The sequence below is a fragment of the Pagrus pagrus genome, assembly GCF_965226575.1.
Source record: "Pagrus pagrus genome assembly, chromosome: 4".
In the NCBI taxonomy this organism is placed as follows: Eukaryota; Metazoa; Chordata; class Actinopteri; order Spariformes; family Sparidae; genus Pagrus; species Pagrus pagrus.
In genome coordinates, this window is record NC_140188.1 from 31,370,442 (window position 1) to 31,385,998 (window position 15,557).

The 15,557-nt window shown below is 39.0% G+C and overlaps 2 protein-coding genes across 6 annotated transcripts in view; both read left to right on the forward strand.

The window, feature by feature from the left end:
• The first annotated feature begins 665 nt into the window (after positions 1–665).
• Positions 666–7,469, forward strand: LOC311256013 (protein phosphatase 1D-like). Its single transcript, XM_084350747.1, has 6 exons — positions 666–1,317; positions 2,258–2,486; positions 3,213–3,337; positions 3,869–4,050; positions 4,286–4,510; positions 4,977–7,469. The coding sequence occupies exons 1-6, from the start codon at positions 792–794 to the stop codon at positions 5,361–5,363; spliced, it is 1,674 nt and encodes a 557-aa protein (XP_084206873.1). The 5' UTR covers positions 666–791; the 3' UTR covers positions 5,364–7,469.
• Positions 7,470–9,318: 1,849 nt separating this feature from the next.
• Positions 9,319–15,557, forward strand: part of brip1 (BRCA1 interacting helicase 1) — a 94,442-nt gene continuing 88,203 nt past the window's right edge. For 4 of the 5 annotated variants that reach the window (XM_084351703.1, XM_084351707.1, XM_084351705.1 and 1 more), the window contains exons 1-6: positions 9,319–9,566; positions 9,784–9,888; positions 10,699–10,810; positions 11,654–11,863; positions 12,875–12,999; positions 14,769–14,906. In XM_084351703.1, the coding sequence (XP_084207829.1) occupies positions 9,796–9,888; positions 10,699–10,810; positions 11,654–11,863; positions 12,875–12,999; positions 14,769–14,906 (678 nt within the window). In that variant the 5' untranslated portion in view covers positions 9,319–9,566; positions 9,784–9,795. Of the gene's footprint in view, positions 9,567–9,645; positions 9,678–9,783; positions 9,889–10,698; positions 10,811–11,653; positions 11,864–12,874; positions 13,000–14,768; positions 14,907–15,557 lie in introns of all 5 variants that reach the window. The other variant, XM_084351704.1, reaches the window with a different exon arrangement.

A 15,557-nucleotide genomic window follows, 5' to 3' on the forward strand; every position in this document is an offset into this window, starting at 1 on the left:
CAATATATAAATGTGTGTGTGAATGGGTGAATGTGGAAAGTGTTGCAAAGCAAGACCAGAAAAGCCCTATATATATATATATATATATATATATATATATATATACATATATATATGTATATATATACGATATTAATGTCCATTTAGCAAGACAAACAAGGAGTTCTTCATTCTTTCCTCTTAACTCTTAGCAGCGTATCAAACAGTTATGTTGAGACTCTGGCTGTAATTTGGCTGACTGATTTCCTCTGATAATTCAGTCTCATCATGGCCTGCTTTACTGGCAATGACACTTCTTTGGTCCCCATGTTAAGGGGTTAAAATTTGAATGTTATATCCAGAATCAACTATAGGCACTTTGCTGAGCTCTATAATACCAACACTGTCCACCCATTATGGATGTGACATCGTCAAATCAAAGTTGGAAGTCAAGCTTTATTTTACTTCACATTGTCATTGTTTTATTTCAAATAAAGTGATGGAGAGCTTTTCATTACTTTATACTATACTGTAAACAAAGTTTCCTGATAATTAAACACACCTTTCTGTGGCATATTTCCCTCAAAGTTGGTACTTGAGGTTCTAAGCCAACCTCTAGAGGGCAACAGCTGCATTGGCGCTGCCACGTCCACGTGCTAGAAGAAGATAGACTGACGTCAACACGTTGGAGCATGCCTACTACGCTCGGACATAAACAAAGGCAGGACGCAACGCCACTAGTAACTCCGTTCTTCTGTAATTTTATATGCTAACATTACCGACAAATTGGACAGCGACTCATTTCTGGAGCCATGGAAAACGCATTATTGATGCGAGTGAGTGTTTTTACCGACCAAGGAGGCAGGAAATACATGGAAGATGTGACCGAGGTCATAGTAGAGCCCGAGCCGGGAGAAGATGAGCCGACGTCGGGTGAGCCGGAGGATAGCAGTGGGGCAGACTGTACTGTCACTTCTCTGGCTGGGGACACGCATCCAGACTGGACTGGTGAAACCGTGGGGTCCCTGCATGCGCCAGATGCACCATGTGAAGCTGCACGGACGGAAGGTCAAAGTATATCGGTCGAAACATCTTTACAGGGAGGTCAGAGCCAGCCGCTTGCGGAGCCAAGCACTGCGAGTCGTTCCCGCCGTTCCGTCGCGTTCTTCGCTGTGTTTGACGGGCACGGGGGTCGCGAGGCTGCGCAGTTTGCACGAGAATATTTATGGGAGTTCATGAAGAAGCAGCGAGGGTTCTGGTCAGACTGTGACCGGGAAGTCTGCTCGGCTATACGCAAAGGATTTGTAGCCTGCCATCATGCTATGTGGAAAAAGCTCCGTAAGTTTACCAACACTCTAATGATGACATAACATTATCAACTGTTAACAGGGACATTCTTTAACCCCACATCTCCGTTTAAGTAGCATGGACACTACATCAAACCTCTAACGTTAAATAACACTGTAGTCTGTGGCCTACACCCTAAAAGTTTGTACTTCGTGGCTCACTGCTAGCTCAAATGAAAGCCGAATTTACCAGAAGATTCTATGGATTCGGTGAAGTCGAGCTCTTTTGGCTATACAGTAAATGTAAATTGTCAAAGAGGTTACTTTAAATGTGGCGTCATGTTTAATATTTGCTATCATTGTGCTACTTAAATAGACATTGATGAATGAGGGTAACAGTTTTAGCAACTAAAGGCAACGGAGCTAACAAAGTTAGCTGTAGCCACCGGGTTAACGCCAAACAAAGCCTGCCATGGCGGACACAGACAACCGGTTTACTTAATCAGTCCAGCGGTATACTGAGATATTATTTTCTGTATAGTAGTCGGCCAACATTTTGTTGTCTTGGACCTACGCAATTTGCCTTATTATATAGGTCGTTGTAATCACCCGTCACAAAGTATCGTGAAGTAGCATAGTGAACTATTCATACAATCACCGGCAGTCTGTCCAGGTGTCTGCCTGGATATGCCTGGGCATGCTAGGAGTTTAACAGCTGGTCACACACATGCACATGCACACGCACACGCAGCCTATAAAGCGCATGTCTGATTACATTGGAAGGTCCTGCTTTAGGACGAACTGCCGTTAAGGTTACGATGTTGGCATCAGTCTCAGTACATTTTGGAGTCTTTATTTCCTGCAAATCATTTTGCTTTTCTGTTAAATGTGTAGTTCAGTGTACTGTGACCCTTACCCAGGGAATGTGCAGTAAGCAGTTTATAAGCGCTAAATAGTTATAGATAATTAAATTATATTATTTATCTTCTCAGCTGAATGGCCAAAGACCCTTACAGGCCTTCCGAGCACATCTGGCACCACAGCCAGCGTAGTGGTCATCCGAGGAAACCGCATGTATGTGGCCCACGTCGGGGACTCAGCAGTGGTTCTAGGGGTCCAAGATGACCCCACAGACCCATTCATCAGAGCTGTGGAAGTCACACAAGACCACAAACCCGAACTACCGAGAGAGAGGGAGCGTATTGAAGGTCTGGGAGGGAGGTAAGGTGTAACCTACATGACACCCTATCTCTGCATTGTAATTAAACAAAATATTTGTTTTTGTAAGGTTCTCGGATGTAGCATATTCGTTGTATTGGATAGATTATTTTTGCAGCGTGACTAAAATGTTAATGCTCAGAACACATAACCATCTCTTGTTCTCTCTCACTCTCTCTGAAAACATTTCAGTTGGAGATTCCTGTCAAAACTCGTTTTGATTTAGCTGCTACAGGGACCCACACTGAGTAAAACTGTTGTTTCAGCTTATTCATTCTCACGATTCAGCACCCCCACCACCCCCTATCTATGACAAAGAAGCGATTGTAACCAAGAAGCATTTATCTTGCGCTATAGCAGATGAAAATTTTATCAAGAGATAATGTTCCTTCTACTGTCTGTGGCTTGTCTACCGATAAGATGTTACGATAGTGATTGGCCCCTGGTGGCTTGACAACAACCAAACTTTTATGCTTACTTGACAGGGTAATCTCCACAATCATTGCAGAGGCTGAGACAAGGGCTATTTTTATTGGTTGCAGTATGCAACTCGTCGCTAGATTCCACTAAATCCTACACACTGGACCTTAAATAAACTGACTAGAGTATAAGCCTTGTTCAGGGGTTATACCTATAATGCGTAAAAGTGGATTCCTGAAATGTGTGGATACTTTGCTTTGAGTAAGAAGCAGCCTCTCTTTTCACTCCCTCACCTCTCTCTCCTAACAGTGTGATCAAGAAATCTGGAGTGAACCGGGTCGTCTGGAAGAGGCCAAGGCTGAGTCACAACGGCCCGGTCCGTCGGAGCACTGTCATTGACCAGATACCATTCTTGGCAGTAGCCCGCGCTCTAGGTAGGAAAAGCAACAATCCGTTATCTCAGTGAATAATCTGTTCAGATGGAAGCACAGATGAGTGACTGGAATTATATTACTTGTATCTGACTTTGAAAAATGTAAAAGTATGAACGTAAAACATAGTGAAGGCATACTTTCAGGAGCTTCTATATGCCCGCAGAGATGTAAGAGTCCATGCAGTTTTATCAATCAAGTGTAGATAATTCCAGAGTTTTAAGGCCCACATGTGCCTTTGGTCATCAGTCTTACTCATTACTGACTTTTGATTTGTTTCCATCAAAAAATAAATCTGGTCAGTGCTTTCCTTTGTCCAGTTGATCAAAAACTGAAATGATTTTTTTTTTTGCCAAACTCGGACTGTAGCTCTTGTGTAGAACTATTAAGACAAGCGAAAGACATCAACGTATTCCAGTTTTGTTAAAAAAATTGACTACCTTTACCTAAATACCTTCAGCCAGTCATCATGGACAGTGTTTATCAAGAGTCAGTCAGTGGTGCCTTCAGCTAAGCTTCTCTTCTCTGCAACAGGTGATCTGTGGAGCTATGATTTCTACAGCGGGGAGTTTGTGGTTTCTCCTGAGCCAGACACTTGTGTGGTAACCCTTGACGCAAAAAAACACCGCTACATCGTCCTGGGCAGTGACGGTCTATGGAACATGGTGCCACCTCAAGAAGCTATCTCCATGTGTCAGAACAATGACGAGGCAATGGTGAGTGGAGAATTGTTTCTATAAAGGACAGGTTACTCTTTACCAGTGATCATTTTGGATCAATAGATCAATAGCTTCCTTTTTCACCTGCCTGGATTGTGGTCTGTCGTAGACTAAAGGTTAGGTAAGCAAACATGAGCAAAACAGGCCCTGTAAGACTTCAATAATAATCTAACAGAGTAATGTCCACCTCACCTCAACCATGTCAGTGTAATAACAACCTTCTATGCTGCAGGCACCATGTGGGGTATCAAGTGCCCGGCAGCTGGTCAGCCACGCTCTGCTGCGCTGGCGTCAGCGCATGTTGCGGGCTGACAACACCAGCGCCATCGTAATCGCCCTGCAGGAGTTTGGGAGCTGCCAGGATACCTTGCACCATGAGGAGGTACTACTCGACTTGGCCAAGATGTCCCAGTGTCCTCCCACCACCATATCCCGTGCTGAAACTCCACTCCTTCAGGTGAGGGCAGGATGACAACAAACGCACTGAAAAAACTTCACAACACTCCTTCCACCACAATGTGGGATATTGAGGCCTTTTTTTACCTTTTTTTATTTTAAACTAGGTTTACGTTCAGTTTTATTTTTAACAGAACGTTGAGAAAGAGTTGAAATCCCTCGTACTTCATGACTGAAGCACTGTATATTCAGTACAACCATGGCTATATCTTTTAGGTGGTTTCATTTTCCTAGACAACACTTAGAGAGTGATCTCCCCCTAAGTTACTTGATAAATCATTTCATTACAGTCTGTCTGGACCAGATCATTTGTAAACTGTAGTAAAGGATTGCGACATTAATGAAAATTTTGATTATTGGCCAGATATTTCACTGACACACTTTCAGAATGAATTATTTCTAAGTGTTGATGTGTGTCCTCACTGTCTTTTAAAAAAAAAATTTTTTTTAAACCTGTTCTCCTGCAGCGCCCTCCAGAAGAAGATTCTCCCTCTGCCATGTGTGAACTCCTGCCTACTTTGGAGCGACGGGACGGACTATCAGGAAGTAACACCCTATACCACATGAATCTGTCTGACTCGTTGACTCTGACTCCTCTGTGTTCAAACAGTAGTGCTGAGCTACCCAGTCAGTCCAGTCCCACTGACAGGACAGTTGGCATTAGGACCCCCAACAGCAAAAGAACTATTGACGGGTCATCATCAACATCATCAGGCCAGTCGGCTAAGAAAGCCCGTCGCAGGACTGCTGACAGGCCGCCGCTAGTCCAACACAACGCAGAGAAGAAACAGAAAGAGTCCAATAATGTCTCCCCCATTCTCCAGCAGCACAAGACCACAGTGTGTGTGTACTGAAACAACCCCACAGACATATCAACCTGCTGCTTCCCACTGTCAACCTCTTCCCCAGTGGCATATCTGTTCTCCTGCACGTTCTCGCAGTTCAAACCAACCTTAATCTAGAGGCTGTGGAAGGTGCTGTCTTCTTGTTTAGCACCAGTACAGTACTCATTTGAAAACATTTAGGTTTTTAGGAAGAGTCCTCATTTTCATGAGACATCTTGTGTCTTTGTTTTAAAATCCCTTCCTGAGATGCTGATTCTTGTCATCTTCAGAATCAATTTTTGATGTGTCTAGCTTCAGCTTTCATGTTACAGTTATAAAGAAAAACAAATTAGAACTAATGAGGCGGGTGTAAATATTATGCATTTTATAGGTGAGTACTGAAAAGTAACTGTTTGTTTAAAACAAATCTATATTTTTTATACATTCTTAAATTGTATGATGATAAAATATGAACATTTATGGCACAGCTTCTATCTCCTCTCTCCATATACTATTGTGTGCACACCCTGTGTTTAAACATATTTATGTATTTTTATTCTTATCATTGTACTTTATCACTGGAGATTTGTCTTGAATATAAACTGAAGGTGCTGCTACAGCCACAAACCATAAGCTACTACATTGTGTATATTGATATATAAATATATGTAATAAGTGTTGGTAGCATTTTATTCTTCGACAGTCTGTATTTTCCATAACACATCTGCCCCAGTGTGGTTTTAAGGGATGGAGAGTGTTTTTCAATTTTGAATTGCACAATGCATCTTAAGGGACAGATCCACTCTCTTAAACATTTTACATTGTTGTAATTTGTAATGAAGCATTACAGTTTAGTTTTCTGGTGTCTTGACTTCCTGTGAGCCTTTTCCACACATTCATACATCTGCTAGCGATTTTCTCTGATTCCGAGAATGCCTTTCAACAGCCCTCTGCTGTGCTGAAGCTTTTGCAGAGGTTGTTGTGTCTGTCCTTACAATGATAGATTTTTCCCCCTGTTTGTTCAATGTCCAGGTGGCTGTAAAACAAAGACTTCCTTTGGTTCTGAGGGACCAACACAAAACTTGATGTTTACAATCAATGTTGATGATTATTTTGTGATGCCATACTTTCAATGTGGCTGAACTGGAAGTAACAGTGATGTCACATTGTCTTTGTTTGGCCATTGATTTATGAGAGTAAGAGGAATGCTCCATCACAAGCATGTTGGTCCCTACAGACAAGGGGACTGTCTACTTCACCAGTCAAACCTGCTACCTTGTTATATCTTGTTTGCAACAAGGCGACTTCTCTTTGTTCAGTTGAGACTGACTGAGAGGTTTCTTTAGCATTCTTTTTATACAAGCCATTGTCCCTCCATGCTGCAGCTGCAGTTGTATTGTTACTGATGTATGCACAAGGCTCATTTGCGAGTAAATACACTCTGTATGGACTTTCTAAGAGAAATATTTTTGCACTATTGTGGTGACCTTAAATTGTCTTTGATAAGGGAGTTGGTTTTTTGTCCTGAAAATGAAAATGATGCAGCTAGGAATGGATGATATAATTGGAGTCAAAAATGAAAATACAGCAAATGGTATATGTTTGGTGACAAAAAATTATTTTAACATGAAGACGGGAGTCAAGTAGTGTTTGCAGAACAAGTCTGAGCCCTCTTTTGTCTCTTATGGTTTTGTTACATGACAGAAACATTCTTTTCTATGAGAAATATTAATTGGGAGAGCAAAATAACCATTACACCAATAAGACAGATGTCTCAGTCTTTGTAAAACCTTGTTATGCGATTATGTATTTTCATTAAGATAAGTGCAATTTCTAACAGGAATTTGTAGCATTATGGATTGGTTAAAAAATGTTGTATAATGTTGATTGACAATGTTGGAGGGGTTTTAATGTTCATGTTTGACACATTCACTCAGCGATTACAGTCGGTTACTTGGCTCTAGATCCCTGTATGATTTTTATTTAGTATTTAAGTAGTCTACTCATTTACTCTGTTGACATCCCAGATTCAGATTGCTGTGCTAGCAGCATAAAATGCATGTGTACGGTGTAAATGTGAAAAACACATCTGGAAATGAACCTATTTAAATAAAAAGTGAAGTAATTACAATACTGTTCAAGTAGATACTGACTTATTTTTGATTGTTAATGTTAATTGTTAACTATTCTATAAATGTTCTCACATCTGTCATGTTTCCTCCTTAAAGCTGCTGTAAGTGGCATATTTTTAAAAATAAAAAAACAAGTGTTAAATAGCTCTCTATTCCAACAGTAATCACTGTTATAGAGTTTTTGGTCCGTGACCCATGTCTCTCCTCCCTCTGCTCATGCAGTAAAAGAGTTGAGAAATGTTCTGGTATCCCTGTCTACTTTATCCAATCAGGTAAGAGAACTGTCTGCTCGTGACTGTGCAGAAAGCAGGATCCTCCTGTTTGCTGCTGGTCAGTACTGCTGCAAGTTAATCTGGTGACATAGAAAGGTGGGAGGGGATTGCTAACTGCTTAATGGACACGAAGTTAGCTGAAACAACGTTTACAGCAGCTTTAATTCTGATTCTTCCTATGTTTCACAATATTTTTATGTTGATATTTTTCATTTGAACACATGCTTGTTTGCTTTATTATCATATATTGGTAAAAGAACAGTTATATCTTGTCAGTTACAAATCTTCTCATCACTGTCCCATTCCTTTGTTTATAGGTGAAGATGCAATTTTTAGATTGATATACTCAGTGTTGGGGAAGCTACTTTGCAAGTGTAGCTTGTAAAACTACATGTAGTTCAGCCTGGCAGTAGTTTGTAAAACTACTGCTAAAGCTACTAAAAAAAGTAGCTTTAGCAACTACTTATACTCATTATACTCATTTAACTCAGCGTTAAATAACTCAACATATGGTGTATATGAAACAAAATATAATGGCCTACAAAAAATTCACATGCCAGTAGAAATATGCCTCTCAACTCAAGTTTTATTTTTTAAAGAACAAAAGCTGACATTTTTGGTCAACATCACAGGAACTTCAGAGGCACTAACACTTTTGTACTAGAACTAGATGCCAGGGCAGAATCGCTTGCTGACACGACACATGAGCAGTCTCTCAAAAATCTTATCAGACAGCCAGTTCCGTTTGGCACTAAAAACATCTTTACCAACACTAAAAAGCCATCTATATCCAACATGTACATGCTCAAATATGGCCATGGTTGGGCTGGGCCATATGAGCACTGCCTTCCTTGGCATAAAGACCCACCCATTCTGTGAAGCATTTGAGTGCTGCCAGGGCAAGCCAATCAGAGGCAGCGTTGGCTTAGCATGTCATGACATGTTTCAAGCCTTTTTTCAAAGAAAAATAAAATAAAATGTATATTATATTATATAGGTCTTTATTTTATATAAAAATATTTCATGTTGTTGCCCCAAATTGTAGTTTGTGAAATGAGTAGTTAAACTACAAATAAAAAAAAATACCCAAAAAGTAGTTGAAATACTTGACGCAGCACAAAATATGAATGTAGCTTAACTACCAGCAAGTTACAGCAAATTGTAGTTAAGCTATGTAGTTCAACTACATGTAGTTTAAGTCTCCCCAACACTGGATATACTTATAATATCAAGGTACAACTGGCAGGAAACAGACTTGTGCTGGAAACACTTGGGTTGGCCATACTCGGATGTTTACTAACGCAACTTCCGTTGTGGGTTTGTCAAACGTCAAGTTGGCAAACATTGTTGGAATCGGTAGGCCACGTGAAGCCTTCGAAATAAAAGCGTACAAAAATACCGCTTGTCACAAGTATTGGTTACGTCAAACAGGCACAAAAAACGATCAGGGACAAAGGTTTATTGCGCCAAAGGATTTTTCGAAAGAAAATGCTGCGTTTTAATTCCAACACATTTCATGATATTTCACAATAATTATTTTATTTTGGAGGCATTTGTAGGAAGCCACAATGTGTACGCCAACTTCCTGTCAGGTACTGTGATTTTGAGAGCGGGAAGAGTCATGGGGAGAGTGAAGGGGACATGAGTTCAACAGCGCGTGTTCGACAAATTAGATTTTTATGATGTCTGACCAGTGTCACCGGTTTAACCATTGGATTAATGGAAACTTCCTTGAGGCAAAGTAACGGCGGAACACTTAACAGTAGCACTAACTCGCTACGTAGTTAGAACTAGCTAACGTTAACAACTGACTGCCTGTCAAGTCTCAGGTAAGCTAGGTGACATCTTCAGGCTTACACAGACAGGAAAAATATCGTTTGTCTAACTGTTGGTACATTCTTGTGTCAGTGTCTTGGTCGTGTGTTACAATACCTTAGCTTGTGAGTATATTCACATTACACTTTTTCTGTATAATACTGTATTTTTCTAATGAAAAGTTTAACAGACATGTCTGTTTTTTACAACAAAAATACACCTGTGCATCAGTGACAGAGGAACATGGCTACATCCGCAGTGGAGTACACCATTGGAGGGGTGAAGATCCACTTCCCCTGCAAGGCGTACCCATCCCAGCTGGCCATGATGAATTCAGTGAGTAAAGTCTTCATCGACTGATCAACTACCCAGTCGTAACGACTAGCATAGCATATTGGCCTATTATAATTTATAAAGATGTGATTGTCACACAAGTGTTAATGATATAATAAGACATTTTTACGTCTGAAATAGAAGTATGGAGTAAGGAATCCATTTACATAGTAATGGGTTATGGGTGATGTTTTAGCCATTGTGCCAATCGGTTTAACCATCCATCCACCCATGTGTCTGTTATCCCATCTTGCATTGGGTGAGAGGCAGGGATACCTAAGACAGGCTGCTGTTTACCGCAGAGTAGAAAAATATAGACATTCAACACGACACAACACACACTTAAAGGCAATTTGGAGTTTTCAATTCACCTACATGTCTTTGCACTGCTCAGACATGCCCCAGACAGCCTTGGCAGATCATTAATGTCATAGGAGATCTAAAATCATGTATGTGTGTGTAATGGTACAAATTGATGCAGTACCTGCGTCAAACCCCAAATTATGTGTTCACAAACTGTATGACCGACACAACATATAGGGCAGTGTGGGTAGATACTGTATGTCTATCTGATTGTTAATTGGTACGTGTAACCACTTTGTGCTTTGAACTGTGCTGTGGGGTGTTGTCTTTAGAATAATGCACAGAACAATTGCAAATACACTCAGATACAAACTACAGCACCTGAAATTGTGTGATACTATATGTTGATTTGATATTAAGTGATTTTGTGAACAGTTAATCACAGTGTTTTGTTCCAAAATTTCTAGGCATTGCATAGATGGTGTAAATGTGTCTGTACATTGTCTGCAGATCATACGAGGGCTGAAAACTGGGCAGCACTGTCTGCTGGAGAGTCCCACAGGAAGTGGAAAGAGCTTGGCCTTGCTCTGCTCTGCTTTGGGCTGGCAGCAGGCTCAGTTTGGTAAGTCAAGTGTGTCGGCAAATAGGGCCTACTGGTATCCTCATACAAAATCAAAAAGGTGTTCCCGGGCCAGATGATTGTGTTTGTATCTGCAATCTCATTCTTTCACTCACTACCCAGAGCTCATGGCCATAGGTAAAGGTTGGAATGTAGATTGACTGGTAAATTGAAAGCTTTGCCTTCCGGCTCAGTACCAAATAATGTTTAGATGTGATAGAACCTTAATATTACACATAATCAAAATTTGGTTTCAACAAAGTAAAAACTAGTAGGAACATGATTTTTTGAAAATGAAAGATTCTTCGTTTGGGTAAAAAAATATTTACTGTTACTCATTTAATTACTGTGAACATTCTGCAGCAGTTTACATTTTTTAAATTATCCTGAAGTTTTCTTGGATATTCAGGACAAATGTCAACCCAATCCAGTAAAAAATAAGTAATTGCGGCTCAGAATACATCTACAAAGAACCACAAGAACAATGAAATTTAACTTGGAGGCCCAAACTTAAAAAAAATCATAATTTTAAAAAGTATTTGGAGTAGAGCTGTTGCAAGGACCCATGCATTTAATATAAGTTTTCCATAAATATTTCAAGTAAATCCATGACATGAACTGATTAGTTGGCATGGACTGACCCTATATTTATATAGTGATGTAAGACTACAAGACATGGATTTGTGTTGTAATGGCATGATGGCATAATTTAAATGGTTGTTTTCATGATCTTAAAGCATTTTACTGTTTGTGAATCATATCCACGTTTTTCTATCTCATAATTTTCTTATTTAATAGAGTCACTTTCACTGATAGTTACATCTGTATTTCAATATTTGCTGACAGCTAAACTGCAGGAAGGAGGAAGCCCTGCAGATGACAAGAGCCAGCCAGACAAAAACTGTGGAGACTACAAGAACTCAGATGTAACCTCCACCTGTCAGTGTGTGTGCCACAGCAGAGCCAATAGGATCACAGCTACAACTTCAGCCAATCCTAAAATTGTGTTACCCTGCAAAGAGACGGCACCACTGCCACCTCCATCACTTGAAAATGGCAAGTAAATCTCACTCCTTCATTTTAATTGTGGTAGCATCTGGAACATTCATGTTGTTTTTGCCTGAACCTGCCTTCTACTTGGCATAATGGTAGTCATTTCAAAACAAAGAGACATGAATTCCTTTGTGTTGGTTTTATTTTACCGAATCTGCACAGTATTCACATGTAAACAAGAGTATAAATCTCAAATATGAATTTCAAGTATTTTTTTGTTCTATATTTTTAGTTGTTTGATCAATTTGTGGAGATTTTTTAATACCTTGACATTAAATCCTAATTACACCCATTGTGATTCTGTGATGGGAAACAAACAGACAAAAGAACATGAGAAAACGTAACGAAAAGGTTTTTTTAGTCTGTTTATGCTAATGTCACACTATTGTTTGTTTCTGTGTAGTTCAACCAAAATAAACTAGATTCACCATCGATGGACCTGTCCCTCCTTTGTCTTTGGTGTTAAGCAGCTGCTTGTAGTCCTAGATATCTAGGAAGATATTTCTCTGCTTCCTTCAGTCTTGCCTTCATTATAAAACACAGAGGCAGAGTTTTAATACACATCACAATGCAGAATCAATGGTGTTGTACCACCAAGATACATTTAAGCAGCCATGAATTCCACAACATGTAATTATGCCCTTTATCGAAAGTAGTATTCTGTATTGCGCTATATATATATATATATATATATATATATATATATATATATATATATGTATATTTGTGTGTGTGTATGTGTGTGTGTATATATATATGTGTGTGTGTATGTATATATATATGTGTATGTATATATATATATATGTGTGTATATATATATATATATATACACACATATATATATATATACACATATATATATATATATATATATATATATATATATATATATATATGTGTATATATATATATATATATATATATATATATATATATACACACACACACCCAGCATTAAGCCATTTCCACACATCCAAATACTTTCGTTATTTGCACTTGTTGTGTTGTTTCCAGGGGAGTCACAGCCCAAGAAGCAGTCTCTAGCCTTCCAGGCGTCCCTCAACCCTGACCACGAGAAAGACGAAGACGACAACGACTTCCAACCAGACAGGAAACGCATTCGCACTGCTGAGCACAAGGTAGTTGTCAGTGCTTTGTTGTACTGTTTTACATTAATAATGGATTTACTTTATATTAAATTTAAAGGGTGAACATTCTTCAACAGAAAAGAAAGGAATACCAATCTGTATCTGCAGTGGTTTGATGAGATAGTTGTGTAGTTTTAAGTATCACAAGTTACAATCTGATGGTGACTCACAGTGCACTACTGTCATAACAATGTTACTGAGATACTGGTGAATCAATATGCAATGCACAGTCTGCCAGATGATCATATGAAGTCAGTCAAGTTTATCTAAAAAAGTACATTTAAAAACAACTCATGTTGACCAAAATCTTGTACAGAACAGGCAACAGGTAACAGCAGTTAACTACAATCACAAATACAAGAAAATGAAATAAAGATGAAAACACAAAGCTCATAAGCACAATTAAACAACACATGTTCGTAGGCACAGGTCAAAACTCAGCTACATCAGGAGGATTGAAACGCTAGTGAATAAAAGGAATGGACTTGAAACAGTCAGTCAAGGGGGTAGATCTGATCGGGAGGGGAATGCTGTCCCAGAGTCTTGGGACTACAACAGCAAAGGTGTGTACAGTGCCTATATAAAGTATTCACCTGCCCGAAGAAGAACCCTGGCAGCAGTTGTTGTATGCAGAGTCTCTCCCATCTCAGCTGCTGAAGCTTTTAACTCCTTCAGAGTAGTCATAGGTGTCTTGGTGGCCTCCCTCACTAGTCTCCTTCTTGCACGGTCACTCAGTTTGTGAGGGAAGCCTGCTCTTGGCAGATTTATACGTGCCGTATATATATAATATATATATTTTTTGTTTTGTATATTTTTTGGATATTGACCATGATTCCATTCATAAAAGCAATTAAAGGGGGTGAATACTTTTTATAGGCACTCCACATCATATGTTAGTGTAAATGAAGAAAAAAAACAAAGGAACATTTTAATGGTAATGTTTCTTATGTCAAAATAATAATAATATAATAGTGTATATTGTTATTTTTAATTTATGTATGTTGCTAAATAGATAAGTTGGTCAGCAGCTGAGGCTTCATCAGCACCGGGTGACTGAAATGAGTGAATAATTGGCATCACAGAACTTTCCAGATCCAAAGGCTAAAAATCCTTGTTTCGCAAGCCGCACTGCAAATGTAATAGCATTGAAATAACAATATTTAACATGAAAATGTATTACTTCTTTACGATACTGTTTCAGCATATTGATTCCCTAACGTAATTTTTTACACTGAGATTTGCACTGTTTTAATGTCTTTTTTAATGGGATGTGAGAGGTAGGGTATTGTGCAAGAAATGTATGTAAAACATTCTCTCATCATTGGATTCAGACAAATTATCCCGTAGAGTTATCATCTTTAGTCATTATGAATCAATACTCTATTCTCCTTTTCAATAGTTTTCACACTAGCTCCATTTGTTGCCATGGCTACATCAATCACCAAGATTTCCACTTAAGAGACAAAGGGGGGTTGTGACACAGCAGATGTCTCATTCTTGTTATCTCTTTCATACGTGTATATACAAAAACCTACCAATGATACCCTAAAATGAATTAAGTAAACGCATAATATAATTCTTCTTGTACATTGCTTTTCATGATTTTAATTATTAGCCCTCCTGTTAAGAAACCACACTTTATGAAAATGAAGTGACATTATTCTGCAAACCAAAAGATAATGTGCAGTGATAATAAATGTTTCAGTTCCAAAGAGTCATGTGCAACTCAGTGAAGTTACATATCTTTGTTTGTTCCTCAGAGCCGTAAAAGGCCACGTCTGGAGCAGGGAGTGATTTTCATAGATGATGAGCCGGAGCAGGAAAATAAGCCGCCAGGTTGTCAGAGTTCGATGGCAGAAACAAACAGCCAGGCAGCTGGGCTGTCCTCATCATGCTGTGTGAGTACACTCCAGACATTGATGCTAAGTCACACCAGTAATATGATTTCACTGATACATGGGAGCAATATCATCCATACATCTGGATTGGTATGTTTCACAATACATTTTGACATAAAACAGTATGAAAAACACATGTGGATGATCACTGAAGTCCATCTAGCTGCTTCATTGAGAGTCCTGGTATTATGTGCGCTGGCTCCCTGTCATGTTATGTTCTGTGACACTTAAATAGAGCAGAGCCATCATTCATGTTATATAAAGATGGCTCTGTTATATCTGTGCTTTTCCTACTAAAGAGTTGTTTCTAACTGTGTTTTTTTTTGATAATTTTTTATTTGTGCATAAAAAACCTCAGTGCAAACACTGGAAATTCAATTAAATCATCCAACATAGTAAACTATTCCCTGCTATAGTCTCATAATAATCTGAAAATATTATGCATTACTCATAAAAGCATTTAAGATCTGTAATCTCCCTCTCCCTCCCTCTCCCTCTCTCTACAATACAGTGCCTCTGGACAGAGCTTTTATTTACAGAAACATCCAACTGAAAATGAATTACAGTATACCCCACTTTGTTGTACAATATTTTAATAAGTGGCCTGTTAATTAAGTGGTCTAAATGAATTTAAGTTTCCCTGATAAGCAT